Source organism: Carya illinoinensis, chromosome 9 (assembly GCF_018687715.1).
Source record: "Carya illinoinensis cultivar Pawnee chromosome 9, C.illinoinensisPawnee_v1, whole genome shotgun sequence".
Taxonomy (NCBI): Eukaryota; Viridiplantae; Streptophyta; class Magnoliopsida; order Fagales; family Juglandaceae; genus Carya; species Carya illinoinensis.
Genome location: NC_056760.1, coordinates 1690428 through 1717245, shown reverse-complemented (window position 1 = coordinate 1717245; position 26818 = coordinate 1690428). Strand labels below are relative to the sequence as shown.

At 37.0% G+C, this 26818-nt stretch overlaps 5 protein-coding genes, 1 long non-coding RNA gene and 1 other non-coding gene across 13 annotated transcripts; 6 read left to right on the top strand and 1 right to left on the bottom strand.

Moving 5' to 3' along the window:
* The first annotated feature begins 781 nt into the window (after nt 1-781).
* LOC122276387 (sorting nexin 1) lies at nt 782-10626 on the top strand. Of its 3 annotated transcripts, none has more exons than XM_043086054.1 (11): nt 783-952; nt 1080-1211; nt 1885-2020; nt 3231-3364; nt 4612-4686; nt 8881-9040; nt 9189-9322; nt 9436-9504; nt 9700-9779; nt 9878-9938; nt 10022-10626. In XM_043086054.1, exons 1-11 carry the CDS (start codon nt 941-943, stop codon nt 10232-10234), a joined length of 1206 nt encoding a protein of 401 aa, XP_042941988.1. In that variant the 5' UTR covers nt 783-940; the 3' UTR covers nt 10235-10626. The 3 variants fall into 3 exon arrangements, with proteins under 3 accessions (XP_042941989.1, XP_042941988.1, XP_042941987.1); XM_043086053.1 differs by having other exon boundaries at nt 1077-1211; XM_043086055.1 differs by lacking the exon at nt 4612-4686 and having other exon boundaries at nt 782-952; nt 1077-1211.
* Nucleotides 10627-11346: 720 nt separating this feature from the next.
* LOC122275025 lies at nt 11347-13077 on the top strand. Its single transcript, XM_043083932.1, has 3 exons — nt 11347-11792; nt 11933-11986; nt 12593-13077. Exons 1-3 carry the CDS (start codon nt 11490-11492, stop codon nt 12827-12829), a joined length of 594 nt encoding a protein of 197 aa, XP_042939866.1. The 5' UTR covers nt 11347-11489; the 3' UTR covers nt 12830-13077.
* Nucleotides 13078-14638: 1561 nt separating this feature from the next.
* Nucleotides 14639-18010, top strand: LOC122275715 (protein ORANGE-LIKE, chloroplastic-like). Of its 2 annotated transcripts, XR_006228671.1 has the most exons (9): nt 14639-14934; nt 15286-15403; nt 15572-15694; nt 16123-16209; nt 16390-16466; nt 16583-16710; nt 16973-17109; nt 17279-17436; nt 17861-18010. XR_006228671.1 is itself a non-coding variant. In XM_043084917.1 (8 exons), the coding sequence occupies exons 1-8, from the start codon at nt 14735-14737 to the stop codon at nt 17354-17356; spliced, it is 948 nt and encodes a 315-aa protein (XP_042940851.1). In that variant the 5' UTR covers nt 14639-14734; the 3' UTR covers nt 17357-17478. The 2 variants fall into 2 exon arrangements, 1 of the variants encoding a protein (XP_042940851.1); XM_043084917.1 differs by lacking the exon at nt 17861-18010 and having other exon boundaries at nt 17279-17478.
* TRNAL-UAG lies at nt 17656-17735 on the top strand. Its single transcript has one exon. It is a non-coding gene; the product is annotated as a tRNA-Leu (tRNA).
* On the top strand, nt 17885-20571 carry LOC122275714 (protein ABHD11). Of its 2 annotated transcripts, none has more exons than XM_043084916.1 (5): nt 17885-18137; nt 18517-18729; nt 19336-19453; nt 19667-19807; nt 20110-20571. In XM_043084916.1, exons 1-5 carry the CDS (start codon nt 17885-17887, stop codon nt 20372-20374), a joined length of 990 nt encoding a protein of 329 aa, XP_042940850.1. In that variant the 3' UTR covers nt 20375-20571. The 2 variants fall into 2 exon arrangements, with proteins under 2 accessions (XP_042940850.1, XP_042940849.1); XM_043084915.1 differs by having other exon boundaries at nt 18517-18755; nt 19341-19453.
* Nucleotides 20572-22639: 2068 nt separating this feature from the next.
* Nucleotides 22640-24477, bottom strand: LOC122275717. 3 transcript variants are annotated; one of them, XR_006228674.1, is made up of 4 exons: nt 24409-24477; nt 24264-24302; nt 24077-24179; nt 22640-23981 (listed from the first exon to the last, which is right to left on the bottom strand). It is a non-coding gene; the product is annotated as an uncharacterized LOC122275717 (long non-coding RNA). The 3 variants fall into 3 exon arrangements; XR_006228672.1 differs by lacking the exon at nt 24409-24477 and having other exon boundaries at nt 24264-24402; XR_006228673.1 differs by lacking the exon at nt 24409-24477 and having other exon boundaries at nt 22640-24179; nt 24264-24402.
* Nucleotides 24478-24614: 137 nt separating this feature from the next.
* LOC122275716 (ubiquitin-60S ribosomal protein L40-like) lies at nt 24615-26658 on the top strand (the record flags this gene model as incomplete). The annotated part of the gene is made up of 5 exons (XM_043084918.1): nt 24615-24786; nt 24888-24974; nt 25071-25173; nt 26316-26382; nt 26462-26658. Coding segments are annotated over 5 exons (453 nt in total), but the record flags the coding sequence as incomplete, so codon positions are not given.
* Between the last annotated feature and the right edge of the window lie 160 nt (nt 26659-26818).

Sequence of the window (26818 nt, the reverse complement as noted above, 5' to 3'; positions counted from 1 at the left end):
TAAGAAGATTGTGCAGATCATTGGAATGCGAAGACTTTAAGACCTGTTATCATGCACTTTTCAGGAGAAGTAATGTCTTGAAGACTTGTACTGATTGTACTCTTTTTCTTTCGCTAAGGTTTTATCCCACTGAGTTTTCCTTTGCAAGGTTTTAATGAGGCAATCCTAAAACACTCGGCGGTATACATGAATACTGTACTCTTTTTCCTTCGCCATTGATTTTTTCCCACATGGTTTTTCCTTGACAAGATTTTAACGAGACATATTTTTTAAATATGGTCATCTAAAGAGGAAGTGTTGTAAATCATATTGTATTGTATGATCACATTTAGCCATCTTAATTGATCAAGTCGTAGTCGTCAATTAAGACTTTTGTACCCTTATATATATGGGTATTTTTAAGTTCATTTGATATAATGAATAAGATCAGAACCTCTCTCGTTCTCTCTCAATCTCTCCGAGCTCTATCGCTTTCTCTCTCTTTTGAAAGATTCACAACACGAAGACAATTGTTATTTTTAATTTTTAATTTTTATTTTTTATTTCTATAGTTTTAGCACAAAAAGAAATTATGTTTCTTAAATAAAAGATAAGTAATTTCATACTCCATCAATTGAGTGCACGCCGAGCAACGCAGTCGTATTGGCAAAGGCACCAGGTATCAGCCTGGACAAGCATTCGTTTCCCTCGTGTCAACTTTGTAGGCTAATTATCTGATCTGGCGAGCTACGCACCGGCCCATCATAGCCCCCCCGGCCCCCCGCCCCACCCCCCCAAAAACAAAAAAAAAAAAAAAAAAAAGTGAAAAAAAGGAAGAATTCCAGAGTCCTCTCCAGGGTCGCAACAGGCCTTGCCCTTTGACCCTTCCGGTTGAAAGTTCGGTGGCTGTGCTTTGTGTACCTCATTTCTTCTTCATCAATTCTCACTTCTCGAGTAGGCCATGATTGCCACGGTAAATTACGAATCTGCCGCCTTCTTCACTCTCCTCTATCGAATTTATCTACCTCCATTTTCACAGTTTTCTATATTCGTTTGTTTGTTTTGAAAAATATTTTTTTGGAAAATTAATGGAGCAGCAGAGGAGTGTATCGGGGTCTTCTCAGAGCCCTAGATCTCCGTCTTCGCAACCGTATCTTTCCGTCTCAGTGACTGATCCTGTGAAATTGGGCAATGGTGTCCAAGCCTATATCTCCTACCGAGTTATCACGAAGGTAATTTCTCCAATTTGAGCCCCCCCCCCCCCCCCCCCCCCCCCCCCCTTTTTTCCGTAGAAAGAACTTTACCAATTAGGTTAGGGTTCGCTTAATGATAGTTAGTTCATGTGTATAAAGCTTACTAGTTTCGAGAGCTATCTGTGCTTTCTTGTTTGTTCATGTTAATCTCTAATCTACGATGATTAAAGAGGTATTAGCTGATCGGTATTTTCTTGGTTTATCATATCATTGCGTGGAAGATGATATCTCGTGTTTGTAAAAAAAGGGAAATAAAATACGGAGACGAAGACAAAGTTGCCATATGCTGGATTTGATTGATGTAAGAACGATAACATTCAATTGCCAAAGAACAATAATCATTTGATGCACGTTGACATTGGGCATAAGAAGTGCCGTATTCGATGAAGACTTCTGATTGGGGATTTACTTGTCCAGACTTGGGACTTCATTTAATGGGGCCAGCTCCGTTACACTGATGCAAGGGGAATTGCTTTAACGAGATTATGAGGATCATCACGTAATTTAGATCATCGAGATATAATTTCCGTTCTGTTGATTTAACTAATTCCTTCTGAGTTTAACATATGGCTTTGAACATTGTGATGATGTAAAGTGAATAAGTTATGCCATGTTACAATTTGTATGTTGGAATATTTTTTTTTTCTCGCAGACAAATTTACCTGAATACCAAGGCCCAGAGAAGATTGTTATTCGACGTTACAGTGATTTTGTTTGGTTACGTGATCGTCTTTTTGAGAAGTACAAAGGCATTTTTATCCCTCCTCTTCCAGAGAAAAGTGCTGTAGGTAATAACCTAACCATCATGTTTTTCTTCTAACACTTAATCAACCTCTAAGGGTAGGAAAATGCCGTGATGATAATTACTTTTCAGGGTGTAAAAGATTTGTTCATATCCCTCAAGTTACCCTGTTGTAGATACTTTGGCGTCTGGTTACCATTAACAGTCAAGAATTGAGGCAATGCCTTGGCAGTTAGACCTCCACATTGCAATTTCTGATTTTTTTTTTTTGCTTTTTTTGTTGTTGGGTGGGGTAATTTAACTAAGAGAAAAAACAGCCAAGATAAAATATTTGCTTTCTGTGTGTATTGCTCCCTGTTTTGAGCGGTAGACTTTGTTTTTCTTCTTTTTCCCAAAGAAAGCAAGGAGAGGTCAAAAGGAAATTTGACCAACCCTCATCATTTTTTAACTAAAGGGAAAATCATTAGGTACACATGAATTACGTGCGCTTCCATCCTATCATAATGCGCTTCCATCCTATCATAAAGTGTCATGTCATTAAAATTGATTATATAAGCACTATTTTAATGACATGATATCATGTGATACGATGGGAGTACCATGTGTCCAAACTTTGGGACTAGTTAATGATTACTTGTAATTAAATGGCTATACCACTACCTATGAGCCCTACCTTTTCTTTTTGTTTTTTTAGATTTTTTTTTAAATAGATGAAAAGTTCTTTTTGGGAGATGGCATGGATGGTAAAATACATACGAATGCTATGTATCCCATTTGAGGTTGAGAATTGACCCTGCAATTTGTTGGTGGAAGAGGACTATTCTGATTCTTGCATTTCAGGCTTATGTTTTGCTCACCAGGTTGTTTGAGATCTGTTGTGGCATGTAAATGGCTAAACTATCTTGCATTCAACTAATGTTTAAGAAAGTATGCTGCTTAGTTAGCAATCAAATTATCTTATGCTATGAAATGGTTGTTTGAACTTAAATTATGTTTAGATCAGTATTCTTTGCTAATGAGCTTCTTGTGCTAATGGGCTCACTTAACATGTATAGCAATCCTAAAGGCAGCTTTAGCTTATATGTCTGTTGAAAGTGCAGTAACCTGCATTGATGCTATTTGTGCTCACGTGACTTTTATTTTTTATTTTAAATCATCATAAATATCCTTGACTTGAGGTAAAAGATGTTTCGTTATGATTGTTTGTGAAGCATTGTGAAGTTTAATTGGGACTAATATCAGTTTTCTTATGGCAGAGAAGTTTCGTTTCAGTGCTGAGTTCATTGAGATGAGGCGTCAAGCTTTGGATATATTTGTTAATCGTATAGCTTCGCATCATGAGCTTCAGCAAAGTGAGGATCTGAGAACCTTCTTGCAGGCAGATGAAGAGGTGATGTTTCTGAGTCTGATGCTTTGAGTTTTAGGGCATGTTTGGATGCTTGGAGTATCTCAGAATTTTGTGAATAATAGTGAAATGGTTTGAGTAAACATGTTTTGTTGGATTTTGGGAAAGGAGAGAGAAAAAGTTGAATAAAAATATTAGAAATTTACAAATTTGTTTGAATATAATTTTTGATTAACCCCAAGGGGTTGGCCCAAGTGGTGAAAGCCTTGGTCTTGGGGTCTCATTCCCTTCAAGGTCCAAGGTTCAACACCTCATGGGTGCAAACAATCCTTTGGGGCCACACCCCCTGGTGAAAAGCCAGCTATTTAACCAGTTCCGTGTAGGAAAACTTCCGAGGGTGCGGTGCACGGGACCGGGGTTTATTCTGCAGGGGTGGGTCCAAAGGGCCCTGCCTTGGAGAGGTTCCCCGACATAAAAAAAAAAAAAAAAAAAAAAAAAAAAAAAAAAAAAAAAAAAAAAAAAAAAAAAAAAAAAAAAATTGTTCTGAAGTTTGTAAAATTTGTATTGATTTTGGTGTTTTGTTTTGAAGTTTGCAAAAGTTGTATTGATTTTTGTGTTTGAATAATGATTAGGTAATGATTAGATGAAAATGTTGAAAACTTGTAATTGAAAAGTGTTTTACGTTTGAGAGATGTTTGGGTATGAAATTATGAGAAATTTTGAGAATTCTTATGTTTGCCAAACATCCCCTTACGGTTCCATCCTTCACTATCCTATGAATTATAACACACTTTATAAAGAGATATTAATAATTACTTTTTATTAGCATGGCTGCACAACCTTTTTTTGAAGGAATCCAAGAACATCAATACTGTTGGTACTTTTGTGTTGACATCACCTTTTATCAGCATGGGCCTTTTCTGGAAATCCTTTTTAGGAAGATTTTGCATACTCAGTGAGGATCGTAGCCTAACTATTTATTGCATTTTGCTACTCATCATCTCCACACAACACACTTATTTATATATATATATATATATATATTTTGGTTTTATTCTTCCTAAACTATTTGAGTTCTTCTACTCATCATCCATACACCACACATTTGATAAGAAAAAAAATAAAAAAATAAAAAATTATGTGTGGCATGTAGTGTGAGGATGATGAGTAAAATTTTTCTTATTTGTTGGAAGCTTGATGCTTGCACTGTTCCTCAACGTTGCTGTAATTTCTACTCACGTTTCCTTATTTGCTGCTAATATTTTTTAGTTGCTTGTTTGCCTCTTGTTCAGACAATGGAGAGGTTAAGGTCACAAGAGACTGGTATTTTTAAGAAAAAGCCAGCTGATTTGATGCAAATCTTCAAGGTTAGATAGATTCTCCTTGATATGAATTTGTAGAATTCAGCACTAACGCACATTTGCTAACACTTCGACTAAAATTTCTTCTTGATTTTTAAGGCTAAACCTTCTAATGCCAGTAGTGGAAAGCTGTAGAAATTGTCATGAACTATGTCTGAGGCGTAATGCGCGACATGAAAATTTTCCATTTCTATTCTTTTTTTTTTTAATCTGGAGAACAGTTATCTAATCTTGTTTCTCAAACTTTCGGATTTTGAATACATGATAGAAAAATCATTGAATTCCTAGAAAATAGGTCTATGCTTCGAACCCGATATTGCATCCACCCTCTTCATAGTTCTTTAGGTGTGTAGTTGGTTACGAGTTTTATTGATAGAGTAATGGTCAGTTGAAAGTCCATTCCTTAGGTCTTGGTACTATCTGCATAAAGTTTATACGATGGCCATAAAAAAAATGATAGTTGAAATCATGAAATGCAAGCACAAGAGGTTGCCTTTTCTACTCGAAGTATTGTTAGAAGTATATGGAGCTGTCCATATGTGGATTGGGCTTATTTGGCAGTTGATGGGGCTTCGGGAGGTGTATTAGTGATGTGAGATAGAAGAGTGCTGGAGCGAAGGGAGGAGTTTATGTGGGCCTTCTCTAGTATCTACGGGCCAAATTTGGACAGCAATCGAAGTATTTTATGGGAAGAACTAGCCGGAGTGTATAGTTGGTGGGAGCTACCGTGGTGCATAGGTGTTGACTTCAATGTTGTTAGATATCCAAGTGAACGCTTAGGAGATAGTAGAATGTGACCAGCAATGATAGAGTTTTCTGAATTTATTTTTGACTTGAATCTGATGGACATCCCTCTCTTGGGAGGGGCTTTCACTTGGTCAAATAATCATACCTGGTCTAGATTGGACATATTTCTAGTATCATCGAATTGGGAATCTCATTATCCAGAAGTATGTCAAAGTAGGTTGTCTCATTTGTGCTTTGATCATTTTCTTATTTTACTTGATTGTGGGGGCATCCAAGGAGGGCGTAGATGTTTCAAATTCGAAAATATGTGGTTAAAGATTGAAGGTTTTGTGGACAGGGTTCGGCAATGGTGGTCCTCATATCAGTTTGACGGGACCCTTAGTTTCCTTATTGCAAGTAAATTAAAAGCTCTAAAAAATGACTTGAAGATTTGGAACACAGAGTCTTTTGGCAACATAGGGGAATGAAAGAAGTCCATACTAGAATATCTCCAGGAGCTAAAGAGGACACAGGTGGGCCGGGTTCTTTCCTTGGAAGAAATATCTTGAAAGTCAGAGGTGGTTACTGAATTAGAGAGGGTAATCTTGCTGGAAAAGATCTCATGGCGCCAAAAATCTAGAGCTGTGTGGTTGAAAGAAGGGGATCAAAGTACAAAATTCTTCCATAGAGTGACCAACTCTCGTAGGAGAACCAACACTATAAAGATGCTGAATATAGAGGGTGCAGCATGTACTGAGGCCCTTGTAATTAGAGATCATGTTGCTGGTTTTTTTGAACATTTGCTTACAAAGCAAATGGGGTGGCAGCCCAAGCCTGACGATTTAGCAAGCTTTTGATTCTATAGACCTACAAGATACTTTGAGGTTGGAGAGGCCTTTCGAGGAGGTGGAGATTCGTGAGGTGGTGAGAAAAATGGCCAAAGACAAAGCATCGAGGCTGGATGGATTTTCGATGGGTTTCTTCTAAATTTGTTGGGAAGTGGTGAAAGGGGACTTATTGATGGTGTGTTAGGAGTTGTTCATGGTGGGTAAGTTTGAAAAAAGCCTCAATGCCACTTTTATAGCTTAATTCCTAAGAAGATTGGAGCATTGGATGTCAAAGATTTTCGGGCCATTAGTCTTATAAGTGGGGTGTATAAAATCATCTCTAAGGTGCTTGCAAACCGACTAGGGGAGGTCTTGGGGAAGATTATAACAAAACCCTAGAACATATTTATACGAGGAAGACAAATCCTTGATTCAGGGAAGATTAAACATTGCCAATGAATGTTTAGATAGCAGGAAAAAATCTGGTAAATCAGGGATCTTATGTAAGTTAGATATGGAGAAAGCATATGATCATGTTAATTGAGATTTTCTACTATATTTGCTTTGGAAGTTGGTTTTGGGGAGAGATGGTGCTCGTGGATTAGATGGTGCATTTCAATAGCGAGATTCTTTGTGTTGGTAGTTCAATTGGCTTTTCAACAATTTGCGAGGTCTAAGACAAGGGGATCCATTATCCCCACTCCTCTTTGTTATTGTAATGGAAGCATTGAGCAGAATGACTTCGTTGGTTTGCAATGGTTTCATGGTGGCATTCTCGGTTGGTGACCCCACTAGGGGTACTATTAACATTTCTAATTTACTATTTGCAGATGATGCACTTATATTCTGTGAGGCAGAACAAAACCAATTGTGGGCACTGAGGACACTCCTACTTTGTTTTGGAGAGGCATTGGGTTTGAAAGTGAACCTCCAAAAATCTGAATTGGTGCCAGTTGGTAATGTTCGGAATATTAGACAACTAGCTAACACTCTAGGATGCAAAGTGGCTGCCTTACCTATGAATTACTTGGGTCTACCATTTGGGGCTGTCTCAAGGAGGGTAACATTATGGGATACAGTGATAGAGAAGATCGAGCGCAGATTGGTTGGTTGGAAGAGACTGTATTTGATGAGAGGGGGCAGGATCACCTTAATCAAAAGTACTCTCTCTAATCTACCAACTTACTTTTTATCTCTAATTCCACTTCTAGCATGTGTGGCGAGCCGTATTGAGAAATTGATCAGGGACTTTCTTTGGAGTGGCATGGGGGATGACTTTAAATTCCTTCTAGTCAAATGGACTAAGGTATGTTCCCCTCTTACCATGGGAGGATTGGGTATTAGAAATCTCAAGACTTCCAATAGGGCTTTACTTTGGAAATGACTATGGCAATATAACACCGAACTGGAAACTCTATGGAAGTTGGTGATTGATCATAAATATGGAAGGGGGTGGGGGGTTGGAGCAATAGAGAGGTAAATGGGCCTCACGGAGTGGGGATGTGGAAGCATATTAGTTGGGGATGGGAGGTGTTCTCTCAGCACACTATACTGGTATTGGGAGATGGTTCTAGAATAAAATTCTGGAGTGACATTTGGTATGGTAATAGTACACTCAAAGATTTATTTCCTTTACCATAGTACACTCAAAGATTTATTTCCTTTAGTATTCATGTTGGCATGTGAGAAAGAAGCTTCAATGGCTAATCTTATGGCGACAGCTGGGGATAAAATACAGTGGAACATAATCTTTAGCAGGGCGGCTCAAGACTGAGAGGTTGGTAGTTTTGAGGAATTCTTTCGACTATTGTACTCGGTGAGACCGAACATCCAAGGAAATGATAAGTTGTGGTGGGTACCGGCAAGTAAAGGCACATTCTCGATTCGATCGTTCTATAAGGCGCTCACACAGATGCAGAACATTCAATTCCCATGGAAGAGGATCTGGTGTAAGAAGGCGCCTCCAAAAGTGATTTCCTTTGCATGGACAGCTTCATTGGGAAATATATTGACGACAGAAATTTTGCGAAAATGCGGGGTGACCATAATAGACTGGTGTTGCCTATGCAAGAAGAGCAGTGAAATTGTAGATCATCTTTTATTGCATTGTGATGTTGCTAGAGCGCTATGGGTTGAGGTGTTCAGCAGACTAGAGGTAGCGTGGGTTATGCCCGCCACAGTGGAGGTATTGTTGGCTTGTTGGACAAATCTAGGTGGTATTTCACAAATCAAAGCCATGTGGAAGATGATCCCTATTTGCATTCTATGGTGCTTATAGCAGGGGCGGAATGGCAGGACATTTGAAGACAATGAGCAATCGTTTGAGGATCTTAGATCTTTTTTTGTTAGAACGTTATTTATATGGGCCATAGCTATAGATTTTAATGGGCTAGACCTGCCTGAGTTTCTTGTTTCTTTCTCTCCTTTTTAAATAGGTTTCTCTCTTGTATACCATCTTGTGTACATGGGCTATTTCTATTATTAATACAATCGTTTACTTCAAAAAAAAAAGAGGGTCGCCTTTTCTTCCTCTCTATCAATATTTATCTTCAATGCCTCCAGTATTAAATGAGCTACCTGAAAGTGTGTGATACATTTGAAAGATGATCGGATCTAGCAATAACTTGTCTGGCTGACTATCTGACAGGATGTACAATCTAAAGTGAGCGATGTTGTTCTTGGGAAGGAAAAGCCAGTGGAAGAGTCAAATCCTGAATATGAGAAGCTGAAGCACTACATTTTTGAGCTTGAGAACCACTTAGCTGAAGCTCAGAAGCATGCATATCGTCTTGTAAAGAGGCACAGAGGTAACAAGGATTTTAAAGGCTTTTTATGATTTTTGATATGCTTTACCTGTTGGTATTATTCTTTCTTTCAGGTTTTTCACTTCCTTCAGTCTCATTTTAGAATGGACTTACAAAAATGGACATTTATTGTTTACATTTGTTTCTTCAGAGCTGGGGCAATCTTTGTCAGACTTTGGGAAGGCAGTGAAACTCCTTGGTGCTTGTGAAGGAAATTCTCTAGGGAAGGCATTTTCTGAGCTTGGGACAAAATCAGAGACGTTATCAGTTAAGCTGCAAAAGGAGGTAGATTTCAATTGAAAACTTGTCATTCTTCCTTTATTGAAATGTCTGTGTGTAGTTTGAGGGTTGAAAAGCTCGCAACGTAATAAAGCATATTTCCTTTTATTAATTTGCAGGCGCACCAGCTCTTGATGAACTTTGAAGAACCCTTGAAAGATTACGTTCGCGCTGTGCAATCTATTAAGGTAGATTTTAGCATGTCATTAAGGATAATTCAGGACTCTATAATCTATTTATAACAAGTGATTATATGGGAAAAATCAATATCACGAGGGGATCACTTGAAGATTGTAATTTCCTTTCCATCTTTTTATCCCATAGGTTATCTTTTTATCACATTGGTTATCCCTCCATCGATCCACTTTGTTATGTTTTCTTAGGCAACTATAGCAGAGAGGGCCAATGCCTTTAGGCGACAATGTGAACTGGCTGAAACAACAAAGTTGAAAGAGATAAATCTGTATGGTTTTGTCAATAATTTTATTTTCTATTTTTATTTTTATTTTTTATGTAACTCTATATGAGGGGCCTTTTGATAAGTTGCGTTTTTATCTACAGTAACAAACTCACACTAATGCGTTCTGATAAGGTGGGGGAGGCAGAGATCGAGTATCAGGAGGCAAGTCAGCTTACATGATTATTCTCTCCATTAGGTCTTTTGCAAGATTTCTTGTATTTGATTCAACTGGTTTGGTAATGCAGTTGAAGGCAGAAAGCGAGGAAGCAACGAGAATGTTTGAGATGATTGTACGACTGATGAATGAAGAGATTGTGCGCTTTCAGGAACAAAAAACTTTAGATATGGGGATTGCTTTTCACGAATTTGCAAAAGGACAGGCACGTCTGGCAAATGGTATTGCAAATGCTTGGCGAAGTCTTATTCCTAAGCTTGAAGCCTGTTCCTCCTCCTCTTGATAAAAAGAATTCCAAAAGTAGAGCATAGTCAATATCCAAGGTGATGATTGCTAGGAAACAGACCAAGGTACTCGTTCACTTGGGGTGTTTCTAACGGATGAGAGGGCCAGCTCTTACTGTGGAAAAACTTCTCCTTTCGGCTGATTCCGCTCTTCTGGTGTTGCACGAGATTGTGCTGGTTTTTTTTCCTTTTTTTTTTTCTCCCTTAAAAAGAAATACCTGTACAAATTCAAGTCTAAGTAGGAAAGCAGGTCAATCTTCTGAACGTCGATTACATGGAGACGGGGCGTTTCATTTTACTTTTGACGCAAAGACATGGATATTTTCCTTAAGACACGAGTTATAGACATCATGTCCAATCAATTCATTTTGATCGGTTTAGAATTTTATTATTGTCAAGTTGTAATATTGATATTTTTCAGTTTGCTTATATTTGTTAGGATTGTAATTATATAACTATACTCATATTTGTTATTATATGGATTTAAAATATTGGTTTTATTACACGTTAAAATTTAAAAAATATTGATATACGATTTTTAAGATATTGTGATTATTAATAAATATAGATTTTAATTTTTATATAAAATTATATTAATCAGTTTAAATGAGTTATGCGTTTTAGTTTAATTTATTTACAAGAAGTAGACAGATTTAAATGAGTCGTATTATATTATATAAAGTTATTTTTGTGTAATTTATTGATATAATTATTTACATTAATTTGTTTTTAATATGCAGTAAATTACATTAATAAAGTGGCAATAAAAGTACATAAAAGGAATTAGAAATAGAATTTTTATATCGAAGAAGTGGGAAGTTGTGTAATTTTTTCGAGTTTTTTTAAAGCACGAGGAGATTCAAAAGTAATCCCGGTTTTCACCTGAGTTGAGTGCAGCCACGAAAAGGTTTCCTGTGGCGAACTTTCGAAATAAAGGCTATAGGTCGAAGTCTTTCGTCGAAACAATAAGCCTTCGTTGAGATGTTACTGACGTGGCATGAAGTTAATTTGAATCAAATAATCATTTATGCAGATAATAATGTGGTATAGAGAGGCGAGAGCTGTTCCCCACCTCAAAACACTTCGCTCAGCTGCTTATCCAATCCAACGTCCAAATGCCCCCATCTTATCCCACTCCCCCCTCCCCCTTCCCCCAACCCTTTTCTTTTCCGCCACTTCACTCAATTTCACTACTTCTCTACACACTTGGTCTGTAATTTCTCGCCTGCTCTCTCTCTCTCTCTCTGAGAAGCCATGCCCTACGCTGCGAGGCTACTGCCCCATCCCTTACGTGTCAATTGGCACGTGCAGCTCTCCTCTCCTTCCCCTATTGCGGTTTCCCGTTCACCGTTACTCGCTGCCGGTTGGATCAAAGACCGCTTTCCCGGTAAGCTCTGCCAACTCTCCTGCCGACGGAGTCTTACGTCAATGCCCAAGTCTTCACCGGAAAGTGACGGCATTGTGCCTGCCGACGATGCCGAAGACGGTGTCTCCTTGGGTACTTTGAAACTGCCTTCTAATACTGATCTTCAGCGATTCGAGTCCTTGCTCTTCCAGGTACATTCACACCCTCACTGTCTAAGTTTTTTTCCTCTTACGATTTTGGCTTTAGACATCGACCTCTTAATTTTTTTACTTTAAACGAATATGTTAAGGATTTGTATTCATATTTATTTATTAAACTTTCCTCCATACAGTGGGCCAACAGTCTTTGCCAAGGAGCTAATCTGCCACTTCCCGTACCTTTGAAGGTAGGTTGCATGTACATGACTTTTCATTTCATCGCGCACACGCGCAAACAACACACATTAATTAGGTCGGCCTACATGCTTCAGCATCAAGCAATAGACCCTTGGCCAATGCACATGATGTGCGTCTGAGAATCTGCATCAACAAAATTGCTGGTATTTTACTTTGGAGCAGTGTGGAAGGTGGGGTTAGTGTATTAATTAAGTGGTGAATTGTGGGTACTAAGAGCAGGTGAAACCCAATCAAAATTCATTTGATTATAAAGTCTTAAACTTCATGATCAGTTCATTAGAAAAAACTTTATCATGTTTCTGTTTGATATCCGATCCTTTCATCATACAAGCCAAAAGAAAAATCATCTCATTATAAAGTCTAGTGATTAACTTAATTTGGAGCACAAGTGGGACCTGGACGACATGCATGTAATCATGTATTACCAATAAGACTTCTGAAACATCACGTTTTTCTAACTGAAGTAATTTTCTTGTTCCCAAGGTTGTTCACACTTGAATGATCCATTTAAGAAGTCTAGCAGTATATGCAAGTTTGTTCTGGTTGAATTACTCTCGAATCTGGAATGAACGGATAATCTGATCCCAATATTGCAGGTAGACAAAGTACCTGGTGGAACCAGACTGGGTTTTATTTCAATCGGTGATGGAAAGACCGAGGTGCTTGTGTACATAGATTGCTTGGTTTATCCGGCAACTGCTAATGATACAGGTCCAATTTTCCGAGCAATAAGAAATGGACCCTTAAAGGATCAGTCACCCCCTGGTGAGCCCAGAATCATGAGAAGTCTTCTACAAGCCCTACAAAAGTCAGTTGAGATTGCCAGAGTGTGAATGAAGTTCCAGATTTAACCAAAAATAGTATAGATTCTATTCAATTATTTGAATGCGTCCATGCATACTTTGTACTCTGGGATATCCTCGTCCTCTGTCTCATATCTGTGCTTGCTGACCAATGGATCAAACTGGGTTTAGATATATATATTCCAAACTTGATACTTTAGCCTCTGTTTGTGCGTTCGCAACTCTCGTGTATTTATTACTTTGAAGTAAGATTGGCTACGAGCCTGAGATTTTATCCATATATATTCCAAACTTGATACTTTAGCCTCTGTTTGTGCGTTCGCAAGTCTCGTGTATTTATTACTATGAAGTAAGATTGGCTACGAGCCTGAGCTTTTATCCATATTTGATCCATCTTCAGATTTTAATGGCGAGTCTTCTAGTGACTCCAAAGACTTTTCTCGCTCACAGGCATGAAGTTAAGCAAGCCTGCTTTTAAATATTAAGAGTTGTTGTGGAGGGTCTAGGGCATTTTCGGGCGTGCTGATTGGAGAAGAGTCTTATAGCGAGTATTTTTTTTCCCTACATTCTATCTCATATCACGTCAGCTCAGCAGCCTGCCGGACGAGGCAACATTGCAACCAAGTGATAAGGGAAGGAAGCACACTGATTAAACAGGCCCTGCAGTGGGGTAAATATTGATCCATACGAAGAATATAGAGGATTTGGCAGTCTTTTTTGTTTTGTTTTTTGGGACTTTGGATGTGAATTCAAGCAAGCTACTTTTTAAAAAATGAGTTTAAAGAAAAAAGATCAAAGAGAGTAGGTGCTGCGTTTGGATGTTGAAATGATTTTAAATGATTTATAAATAGTAATATTTTATGAATCATATTGAGATATATTTAAATATAAATAAGTTAAAAAATATATTTGAATATGTAAAGTAGGTTAAGATGAGTTTAAATTTTTATTGAAAGTTTGAAAAGTAGTAGGTCTCATCAATAATTAGTTTGAGATTGATTGATGTAATTTTGACATCTAATCATAACCTTAAGACTGTTTAAAAACTTAAATATTTTAAAATTTTATTTATGAATAATAATAAAATAGTTTGAGTTTTAAAAAATGATGAAAAAAAGTTAAATATTATAAAATTAAAAACTGTTTCAATATAATTTTTATTTTAAAGTTTTAAATGTTGTATCGATATTTATGTTTAATTTAGAAATTTATAATAGTTGTAATAATTAGATAATAGTTAGATGAAAAAATTAATTATTTAAAATTAAAAAATATGTTATATTTTAATGATATTTAAAAAAAAAAACTATAGAAACTTATGAAAATTAATATCTCATCATCTCCTTACCTAAACATTTCTACTTTTTACTGTGAGCGGTTTTACTCTGTTGCCTAAGTAGTACTGTTCATTGTTATCTCTAGTTAATTTTTTAACATTTTTTTAATTTCTTATTCACATTTTTTAATATTTTTAAAAAATAAAAAAATATATCAATACACTTAAAATCATCTTTTTTATTATTAAATTAAAAAAAATTTACCAAGCAGTCAACTAAAACGGTAAATATTAGTGGGCAAAGTAACTTTTTTCTTTTACCATTGCTCTAATTATTGAAGTACTTGTGCACTCCATAAAAACATTTTTTTTTTTTTTTATCGCTATTTTAACTATCATTTTTATATTATTTTCTAATTTAATATCAAATAATTGAAAATTTGTTTTTCATCTTTTATATTTTTAAAATTATTTAATACATAATCAACCGAAGAGTATTGAAGATGACGATAAATGATTTTTTATTATTATTTTTTTAGATGACAGGTATTCCGTAGGCCGTAGGCTCTAGAATCTAGATGCTGTGTCATTTTTATTTCTAGATTCCAACAAAACCTCGTCACTCTCTGCACTTGTCACATGAGCAGAGGATATCAACAATGGCTACTTCCTCTCTGTACTCTCATCTTCTTTATCTGCCATCTCCTCCGAAGCTGGGTTCTTCCAAATCCCTATTTTTCTCTTCCTCTTGCGGTGGAAATGCGAAACCTTTCGTTTTATTCAAAGGCACAGCCTCCTCCCGGACTCGCATCGCCTCTTCTTCTTCTGCAAAGGACGCCTCCAGCGATAACATTCCTAGGTTTTTTCGTTTAAATTTTCGGTTTTTTTAAATTCTTTTGTTCGCTTTACATCTTATTAAGTTTTTGGTTTTTTTGTCTTATTGGTTGCCTAGAAAAAAATGTGGGAAAGAAATATTTGCATTTGGGAATGAATTTGTGAGGGCTTCTATACGTTAGGATCAGTTGCATGAATCAGTTTTCCCATTGCATTGTATGAAAGAAGAAAGAAAACATATTCCGCCCACATAAGTACTTTCGTTATGATTTTTTAGATTTGTAACAATACCGTCTGAGAATAAGTTATTATCTCTGCATGCATGAAATCTGATACGAATCTTGTCTTTAAAAATTTTTGCTTTTGGTTTCATTAGCAATTTCTGCATCATAGAAGGTCCGGAAACTGTTCAGGATTTCGTTCAGATGCAAGTGCAGGAAATTCAAAATAACATAAGGAGTAGACGCAATAAGATCTTTCTCCTCATGGAAGAGGTGAAGTTTGTTAATATTCTTTGCCTCGGTCTAAACTGTAAATAATGTTGCATAGCCACACGGACCAAGCCATCTGCTAGAGCCTAATTCCTTCATTCTGCACATTGCGTGGTTAATTTGTGCTTTTTAAATTGATTTAAATAATTTTTTTAAATGGAGCTTGTATAGTTAAGGAGATTACGGGTACAAGAACGCATCAAGGCTGTGGAAGTGATCAATGAGAGCGACGAGGAAGAAGCAAATCATGAGATGCCTGACATTCCATCTTCTATTCCTTTCCTTTCTCATGTGGTGAGTTTCGAAATAATATTGCAAAGAAGACTGAAATTTACCTTACAGAGGATATTTTTGCAGTTACCAAACAATAGAAGCATGTGCACGTAGGGTAATCGCCATAGATTTGGTAGGGTCACTGCAATAGATACCTCGGCTGGAAAAGAAAGGTCAAAAAGATACTCTAATTAGGGCTTTGCAATTCATCATGGACAATACAGTGTGGAAATTGCTAATGAAAAGGATAATGTTCAATATGTTTTGCCTAATGCATTTCTGAGGCATCCTCTAAGATGCCTATATCGTGGGAACAGCATGCCCTCACGCTCTGCTCTCTTTTGTCTTTAGTCTTTTTGAATTTTTATTCTCTTGTGTGATCTGTTTTGTTGGGGCATTTATTTATATTTAATATTAGGCTAACCTTGTTCATTTTCCATTCGAACTAGACGCCGAAGACGTTGAAGCAGCTGTATTTGACTAGCTTATCATTTATATCTGGGATAATCCTATTCGGTGGCCTTATTGCACCAACAGTAAGTCTATATAATTTCTTATTCATTTTGTCTAGTGTCGACTTTTGTTGTCCAAAGAAAATTGTTTTTTTTTTTTTTTTTTCCCCTTTTTCTTTTGTGTGGGTACCGTTTGTTTTATTATGAGTGTTTATGTTCTTAACCATGATCCGCATGAAATATTTAAAGCTGTTTTCGTTGCAGTTGGAGTTAAAATTAGGTTTGGGCGGCACCTCGTATGAATATTTCATACGCAATATGCATTTGCCTTTGCAACTAAGGTATTCACAAGAATTGCATTTATCCGAATTCATGGATCTGAATTATAACGAGCAACCAAGGAACGCATCTGTTTGATTAGTGTTCTGAACCACACATTTTTAATTTCTTAAATCAGCATGGTTGATCCCATTGTGGCATCCTTTTCGGGTGGGGCTGTGGGTGTCATTTCAGCTTTGATGTTAATTGAAGCCAACAATGTAGAGCAGCAAGAGAAGAAAAAATGCAAATATTGCCATGGAACTGGTATGAATGGCTTTAATCAACCGACTGTCTTTTTGTCTATTGATGGGATTTCAATTTTCCTGTTTATGTTCATAGGCTTGGATCTTGTTCTGTTTTTTTTGGCATTGTCTTATCACTTATGTTTATTCAAAATTTTGGTTCTTTTATTAGAGGGTACAAATGAAAATGTTCATTGTTAATTTTTGTTTATTTCTTTTTTTTTTTTCCTCTAATATTTATTTGCTTCAACAGTGTACCATATTTTCTGTCGTCCTGTGTTCAGGTTATTTGGCCTGTGCTCGATGTTCTGCAAGCGGTGTATGCTTGAGTATCAATCCTCTCTCACTTTCCTCTGCTTCTGGTCGCCCTTTGCAAGTGCCAACAGCTGAAAGGTGTCCAAATTGCTCCAGTGCAGGGAAGGTATATAATCTGTTAGCAGAGAGCTTATTCGTGGAAAAATTAATTTGTAATTTCAACTTAACTTGGTGCTTGATCCACTGAGTCCTAAGTGTTGTGGCTAGTTTGGTCTGTGTCAACATGTCTACGTATTGTGGTTACAATTATTAATCTGTGTGTGTGTTTTACGTAGGTAATGTGCCCGACTTGCCTGTGCACTGGGATGTTGATGGCCAGTGAACATGACCCACGAATAGATCCATTTGATTGAAGATGATTGGATTTCTTTCCTTTCCTTGTCTTTTAATTTATAATGTAGCTCGATCGGAAAAAAAGAAACAAAGTAAACAGGTAGTTACAAAGACAAAAAGGCAACCTATTTTCCCACTTCAATCTTCTGTTATAACTGTCTGTGTATAATTGATACGGATTTGTCATTTAGCTATGCAGCATCTTGCACCAAATCATTCGTTAAGTAGCAAGTTGCCTTCCGTTCGAAATGCTGGGGATAAAAATAGACTGAAGTAATATTTTGTTAAATAAAATTGTTGATACTTTAAGGAGTACGAAGACAGTTTGGCCGAGTGGTCTAAGGCGCCAGATTTAGGCTCTGGTCCGAAAGGGCGTGGGTTCAAATCCCACAGCTGTCAGATTTATTGTCGATTGCATTTTTTTTATTTTATTTTTTGTCAAATTGACAGTCTCTACCAATTATGCCGTCGTCTGATCAAACCCTCGCTCCATATCCCTCTTATTATTATTTTTTCACTTACAGTCATCGAACGGTAATGCAAGTGAAATGGCGAGAACTCTGAGAAACAAACAGGGTTTCCACCTCCTGAATCGGGCCCTGAACTCACCCACTCCAGCTCATCGTCTTGGAACCACAACACCTCTGCAAACCCTAGCTTACGAAGAAGTCCAAGCTTCGGCGGAGACAAAGTGTAACTTAACGGCGTTTGTTCTTCATGGCCTCTTGGGATCTGGCAGAAATTGGAAATCTTTCTCTCGAAATCTCGTTTCCACTCTCTCCAACTCCTCTCCTTCATCTGGTAAACTCTCTCTCTCTCTCTCTCTCTCTCTCTCTCTCTCAAGCGCGCGCGCACGTGCACTGCCCTTAATTATCGAGTAGATCGAGGTGAAGAAAATTGAATCCAAAGGGTGATACAAATGTGTAGTTTTATTTCTGAAACCGAAGCCATTTGGAATCTTGGATTCTTCCGTAACTATGGCTATCAATAAAATTATGGGCACTATAGTCTTCTTTAAGAAAATGGATTCTTAAGGAACCTTGAATAATAAAATTGAAAATTTTTAGTTGTTCCCATACAGTCTTTTGTTTTATGTTTTTCTCTCGGGAACCAAACGGATGGAGAGTTTTTGTTTTTCGCACTCACCTAATTTGCCTTTTATTTTTTCCGGTATGTGTAGAATGGAGAATGGTGCTTGTGGATTTAAGAAACCATGGGAGATCAGCTGGGATAGAAGGCCTAGAACCACCTCATGACTTGGTCAATGCGGCCAATGATTTGGCTAATTTAATAAAAGCTCGAGGATGGGCTTGGCCTGATGTTGTTATAGGCCACTCCCTGGGTGGTAAGGTTGCGCTTCAGTTTTCAGAGAGTTGTGCTCGTGGCGACTATGGTGAATCTATTGCTTTGCCCAAACAGGTTTTTCTTTAGCAAAGTTTCACTACTTATCCGTTTTTCTTTTGTGCGGTGATATATTAAACATATACAGTTTTGTGGCAATGTATTATATGTTCAAATTTATAATCAATTATTTAATTTATGTTGTAGAGTGGAATGCACTTGTTCCAATCTTTGTTTATATGCAGACTTATATGTTGTTTAATTTTTGTGATTGTCTAATTAAGCTTTAAATGTATCAGTTTGCCACTTTTAACATATTATTTCTGCTGAGAAAAAACAATAATGTTATTTCCAAAATTTGATTATTTCTTCTTTTGCTTCATAGACCATAGTGTCTCTGGAAATCCAATAATTATTTTGGCTTAAAGGTTACACTGTAAAGATTTTCATGTAAGTGTACTTTTCAAAAGTATTTTCATGTAAGTTCTATTACATAATGATGTAAATTGCTTCATATACTGAAACTGGAAGCTTATTAATATGTATGTTTTACGTTTTTTGTGTAATTTGACTGCTGTTGTTACAAGTTTGGGTTGGTAATGTTCAGTTATTTGCACACGCAAAAAGTTTTGGGCCAATTTTAATTTCCCTGATGCAGAACAGCTGTGGGTACTGGATTCCGTGCCTGGTGAGGTGAGCCCTGAAAACAGTGACGCGGAAGTTGAGAAGGTGTTGCTGACGTTACAGGGCTTGCCCTCATCAATCCCTTCACGAAAGTAAACCCTTTTGCCTCTCTTGTAATGTATTGTTAGTTGTGGCAAACCTTAGGTCAGGATCCTAATGTCAAGTACTTTTAAGTAAAAAAGGTCCCCATATTGATTGTAAATGTTTTGTTCAACACGAATACACAAAAATTAGAATAATATAATAGTATTAGTTCATCCGTTAGGCTGAGTTTATTTTGTGACACATCTTGTTCCTGGCTTCAGGTGGCTTGTGAGTCATATGATTGAACTTGGGTTCTCGAAGTCATTGTCAGAATGGATAGGCAGTAACCTCAATAAATCTGGAGAGCATGAGACATGGGCATTTAATCTAGAAGGCGCTGTGCAAATGTTCAATTCGTACAGGTAGTACACATGCGACTTTTTTCATAGAAACAAATTTGAAATCACTTTCTTATGGGGGAAATCCTCTCTGGGAAATGAGACAACACACAACTATTACACAACAAACAACTCTTCAATAAAATATATATCTTTTTAAAATTTTCGACTCATCGAAATTAAACAAAATTCAAATATAAAAATCGTTACTTTATTAAATAGTTGTGCAAAAGTTGTCTTTATCATTTTTTATCGTCTGTTAATTTTTTTCCTGGATATTACTATCATATGACATGACGATAAAAATGAATGTAAAATTCCCGTAGGGAGAAGTCTTATTGGTCTCTTTTGGAGCATCCACCAAAAGGCATGGAGATTTCAATTGTGCGAGCAGAGAACAGTGACAGGTGGGACTTAGATGTGATCCAGCGGCTTGAAAGCCTTGCCAATCAGGGAGGAGATGAATGTGAAGGGAAGGTTTCTGTCCGCGTTCTGCCCAATTCAGGCCACTGGGTTCACGCGGACAATCCAAAGGGACTTTTAGAGATTATTGCTCCAAAGCTTGCATCTCTGACATCTAATATCGGTTGATTTCTTGGATATCGGAAATTGAAAAACTACGATATTTATTGAATTCAGTATCAAAGTCTTACCTGTTTACTCATAAACTAATATACTTTATGTGCTGAAGTTTTATTGGTTATTCAATAATGGCATTCTTAAGAAAGAAACAAAATTGTGGATGTTGGGATGAGGCAGTGCTAATGGTTCTGAATGTGTTTTATTTATTTTGTTCCTGTTTCTGTATTGCTTGGATTTTCTGGTCAAATCTCAGGACTAGTATGTTTGAAAAATGCAAAAACATATGACCCATCTCACTGTACAGATGTGGCACTAGACCATCGAATTATTATTACATTTTAACAAGAGGTGAGCCAGTGGTGTAATATATATATATATACACACATGCCCCGCTTTACATGTTACACAGAACCGAGTTTGGTTTGGTTGAATTCCGATCACGTCGTTGTCCTGAACACGTTTTTTGTCAGGTTACTTCTAATGTTGTTGGTGTGATGTTCTCAAGGAATTGGATATAGAAGCAAAGTGGAGCTTCCATGGTCAATATTTTAAGAGAAATTACACCAAGCAAGGAAGGGGAAGAGTGTGGGTGATTTTGGGTCCTTTATAAATAATGGTCTCTGGCCCCATTACCAATCAATTATTCTTGCCGCGGCCCAATTTATCTGATGTAAACCCATAAAACAGGGCCTGGTTCGGGTTGGTTCAACTACTGAGGAAATCGAAATCGAAGATTCGAATTCTTCTAGACTATAGACGTCGTGGCGTCGCCTCTTGAGACGTGAAGAAACCGAAGTGAAACCCTAGATTAAACAATATTCTATATATATATATATATATATACTAGTAAAGCAGCACGTGCGATGCACGTGTGCCCAGTCGATATTTTTCTTAAGTGTAACAATTTAAAAATTTTTCAATTTAGCTATAAATAGACAGAATTTTATCTATATTTTAACAATTATTATTTTATTAATTGCTATATAATAAGTGGTGAGGTGCGTGAAGTGATGACACTCTTGTCTGGTTCAATCTTATCCTTGATATAATTGTAGTGACAGCCAGTTGGCAACCCAACCTTATCGTATTTCCATTTTTTATTGTCTATGGCCATCATCATCAGCCAGCAAATCACATTTTCTTTTTTTATCATCTTGACCTTGCACAAGGCTGCTAGGCAATCCCAAATCCCTGATTTACTTTATCTCTGTGTGAGTGAATAATCATACTTACTACAAATATAGATTTGGTAAAATTAAAAAAAGGAAGGTTGAATAAATTGGTTGATTGATGTGGCAAGTAGCAGCGAGACTGGATTTGGACTGTTTTGATTACTCATTCGTCACCATATAAAAACCTCCATCAAACTCGTTGCTATGAGACAGTGATACATGAATTATCTGTACAAACACATGGGTCCCGTTATTTGGGGCCTCCATAAATTAGTTTGTCATTTTGTAGGGCCAAAAAGGAGACAAGATGGAAATTGTCAACACCTAATAAAGCGTATTGAATTTATGTTTAGTTAAAGTCTTTGAACTTGATTATTGAAAATTTGGAATAGATATATATCAGTCAGATCAACTTGAACATGTCGTTTAATTAGTTTAGACATTAAAAATAGAGATTAATTTTTTTGTCAACATTTTTGTACAAACTATCACAAATCAATTACGGCTAAGAGAGATCTAGAGCATTGGTGGGATTAGTTGAGAATCGGTGAGAGTGGATTGTAAAAAAATATTTCCCAACTTTGAGATGGAAACATCGATATTACAAAAAGTTTGATTAAATAGGATTCAGTTGGATAGATCTTATTAAGTAATCATTTTATTAATAATAATAATGGAGTAGGATAGCAAAATGCAAAAAAGGAGAGAAGATGGAAATTGACAACACTTAATAAACCGTATTGAATTTATGTTTAGTTGAAGTCTTTGAACTTGATTATTGAAAATTTAGAATAGAGATATATATGTATAGAAAATTGGAAAATCAAGCAATAACTTCAAAATCATGTGTCTCATACCAACGCAAAGCAAATGTTAATGCTCGTAGGGATAAATGCTCTTAGAGTTACAATGGCCGTTAGCTTTATGGTCAATGATTATAGTGAAAAGCAAGTTCATCTACTTTCTTTGAAAGAAATATGGAAAAGATTAATATGATGTGGACTGGACATGATATTTATGTAAGTGGAGTAGGATAAGTAATTAATTAAGATCAATATTCATATTCTTTATTTTATTATATGATCTCTCAACATATGCTGACTTTAGTAACATAAAGTATTCTTTATTTAATAAAATCAGTCTTTCCTGTGCATTGCACATGTTGAAGACTAATGAGTACATCTTATGGTTGAGACCCCATGCCTCTAAATTTAATCCACTGCCCTGCCCCATTCACATCAGTAGTAGTTTTTTCAGCCAAAACAAGTGCAATTCCAATAATCACTCGGAATTCATGTTAAATCATCATAAGCAAATTGAATTCCATATTTATGTACTATTATTTTCCACAAAAAATAAAAAATTAATCTTGGAAGAGTAACACTTTGCCCTCGTGGTCTAGTTGTGAAATGATCAACCACATGTTGCAGTGATTGCCATAGATTCAGCCATGGGACTTGTGGTAGTAATTTCATCGGTACTGATAGACTTTCTGTCCACTTTGACAAGAAAATCATTGAAGCACTGGTCCAAGGTTATGAAAGTTTCATCAGGGTAGAGAATGCTCCATGCTTTCATTCTGATCACAGCTCTACTTCTGTCACGTGCTCAACAACCAAAAAGGACAGAGATGCTGGTTCACATGCTCAACTACCAATTCACTGGAAATTCTCCTCCAAAATACCTTTACAGCAACACCCATCCACTCTCTCAACCACAATGTCAACTTGCATGCGTGGGCCTACAAAATAAAATAAAAAAATATGATAGTGACGTAATTGAAATAAATTCTTATCACAAAACGTGTGCTTGTGCTTATCTCATCGGACAGGATGTGTTATAGCACCAAGCACCAAAGCCACCTCCGTGGACAAGGACAAAACAGTTAGTGAAGAGTGGGGTCATCTCCATGACTTTCCTCACTTTTATTTTATTTTATTTTATTTTTTCTTTAGTTCCCAATCGTCTTCACGAAGCCGCTGGATTTGCTGGTCTTTCACACTGGAAACAGCATGGATGAGATGGAGGGTATTAGCGAGCCGTCGTGACGCACTCGTACGATACGTAGAGAGGGGATGCTTTGCCTAGGCTCAGAAGACAGAAACAGAGATTCCCTTCCAGTCGGCGACGATCTGGTGCATCGTGGTTACATCGTGCAAGTACATGGTCTCATAGAGGGCGAGAACCACCCTTTGATTACTGAAATCGGTTTCCTCCAGTTCGTCGAGTCCCTGTCAAGCATCAGAAAAGATTATGCAGGAAATTTAGGAGATAATAAAGAAATTAAAATCACAGAGAGTGGAGGAATCGATTTTGGTGGAGCTACTTCTCAGTTCTCTCGTTAGAAACCATGGAGAGAAATTCAAATCGGAGTACATGGTCTCATAGAGGGCGAGAACCACCATTTGATTACTGAAATCGGTTTCCTCCAGTTCGTCGAGTCCCTGCCAAGCATCAGAAAAGATTATGCAGGAAATTTAGGAGATAATAAAGAAATTAAAATCACAGAGAGTGGAGGAATCGATTTTGGTGGAGCTACTTCTCAGTTCTCTCGTTGGAAACCATCGATTTCAGCACTTCATTGCCTATTGTTTGCAGAGGGAGTGGATCTTGAGGCTTTGGCAAAGAGCTGGGTTCGTGAGCTTCAGAGAGAGAGAGAGAGAGAGGTTCAGCAAGAAAAAAGTAGAAAGAAAAAAGTAAGCAAAAAGACATGGAGTTGAAATTACCACGATCTTCAAGCCAATCGGAGTGATATTTTCCTTTTTCTGCAAACAAAAATCACAGATCATCAAATTCATAAACAAAATAATAAATAAATTCAAAAACGGAGAGAGAGAGAATAGAGGATGGGTCTGAGTTTAGAGAGAGAACTTGGGAGGAATACGAAAATGAGAATGAAAGATTTGTGTGGTCTGAAATTCTTTTGAATGACACAATCCCACTAAAGACCAAAATAGAAATAAAAGCAAACTGTCTGTAATTTTGGAATAAAGTTAAGGGTAAAATTAGAAATAAAAATATTAGACAAAAATACTGTAACTCAAGCTATTGGCACTTATTAATATTAAGATATATAAAAGCGTTTCAGTCATTTTCGACTTCCTCGGCAATCCTTTCACCTGGAAGGAAATAGGCAGGAAGAGAAAAATGTAGATATTCGTGAAAACCTAACGGGGGAGACCATAACTCTCGAGGTCGAGAGCAGCGACACGATCGATAATGTCAAGGCTAAGATCCAAGACAAGGAAGGTCCTTTTACGTTCAGATCCAAACCCCTTTCTTTCTTTCCAGATTTAAGTAGGAAAAAAAATCTGAGCTTACGACATGCAATGGTGTGCATGACTTCACAGGAATTCCACCGGATCAGCAGCGCTTGATATTCGCGGGAAAGCAGCTCGAAGATGGCCGAACCTTAGCCGACTATAACATTCAGAAAGGTCTACCTTTCCCACTTTCTGTGTTGAAAATTTGTAACCATTTTATGAGTATCGGGACTTTGGAAAACTTTTTGAGTTTCCTTGTTTGTGTTACAGAATCGACACTGCATCTTGTACTGAGGCTTCGTGGTGGTATCATAGAACCTTCTTTGATGGAATTGGCCCGCAAATACAATCAAGAAAAAATTATTTGCCGCAAGTAAAAATGCTTTGTTTTTCAAATCCGTTCTTCACATTTAGCATTTCCCTCACTATGTGTGGTTTATATAATTTGCTGCTTCGTTGGGTTTGTCTGAATTGGTTATATTGAATGCTTGTAAATTTGTCATTTCCCTTGCTGATATTCTTTCACTCTTTGGTCGTTTGCTTGATGGCGAAATGTAGGACACGAATAGCGAACCATGTAGTTGCATTTTTTCTCGCATGTATTCTGTCAAGTCCTTGGTCATGTAACATTTATGTACTTTACCCACCTGTATAATATAGCGAAATCGTATAGTCGACAGAACTTGTATTCGTGTACCTTTCCCGCCTGTATTGGTCATGTATCATTGATTGAGTGGCGGGCTCTATTTCTTGGTGTTCAAAGGATTGGAATTAATCTTTTGCTTTCTCATGTGAAAATGGGTTGCTACGGGAGAAATATATATAGCCTCTTCTGCTGACGCAATGCATAACAGGTTATGGTTGTTCCCGATATTAATTTCCATTCGTCAACTTTGTCAGCTGGACTGCGTACTTGCAGTTGATTTTCTAGGGTGGGACATCATAATAAATTCATTTGATGATCAGAGGGGTGACGCATTGTTCTTGTTTGGTCTGGGAATAGATGGGTGAGATTCAATTTGAGAGGGTGTCGGATACTGCGTGTCTGTGGGTGTGCTCGGGGGTTGTGTTTTGGGATCGTTTTTAGTAACTCCTTGTGTTTTGCGATTTGAGACATGATACATTTGTTTTTATGCTGGCGGGACAATAACTTAGCCTCTTCTGCTGTTTCAGTGCAAAAGTGGCTATTCTTGCTCCCAATATTGATTTCCATTCTTCAACTTTGTCAGCTGAACTCATATAACTGCAGTTGATTTTCATGGGTGGTACATAAGATTTTTGTCAGCCAGACTAGTGTCAGTTTGTGTGAAAGCACCAGTTGTAAAAAGTTTTCGTGATGAAATCCTTCGATGCGCATACACAGCTTTGACTTTACTGTTTCCATGATGTGCTGTGTTTTGCATCAGTGGTTAAGTTTGTATACTCCTTTAGTTATTTATCCTTATTTTTACTATATTTGTGTTGCTATATCTATTTTGTTAACCAAGATTGATCTTTTCTGTTTAAATCTGCTAGATGTTATGCTCGTCTTCACCCAAGGGCTGTAAACTGCTGGAAGAAGAAGTGTGGTCATAGCAATCAGGTATTACTGTCATGCTATGTATTGACGGAGCTTAGTCTCTGTGCTGTTGAAATTATAACCCTATTTGTATATCATGCAGTGGGAGGCCGAAGAAGAAGATTAAGTAAACTCTGGAAAACTGTTGTGTTTTGCGTTTCTGTGTAATTGAAATTCGATAGTAGAGCCAAGATAGCCGGTATATTGTTTCCATCATAATTCATTTTTTTCTCTTAATCAAAACTAGTTGATATGTTCTAATTTCGATACTAAAATATCGCAATGCTTCTTATTAAGCTATTATTTTCCCAATTTTTTCCTCTATCCCAGCAAACATATAACTTCAATGTACAAAAGGATTGCGAAATATTGCAACTACCATGGCATAGTGAGCCCTCCAAAATTTTGATTGTCAATGCTCCAGGAAGGGGCAAGACATTAACACACTTCCTGCTACCAA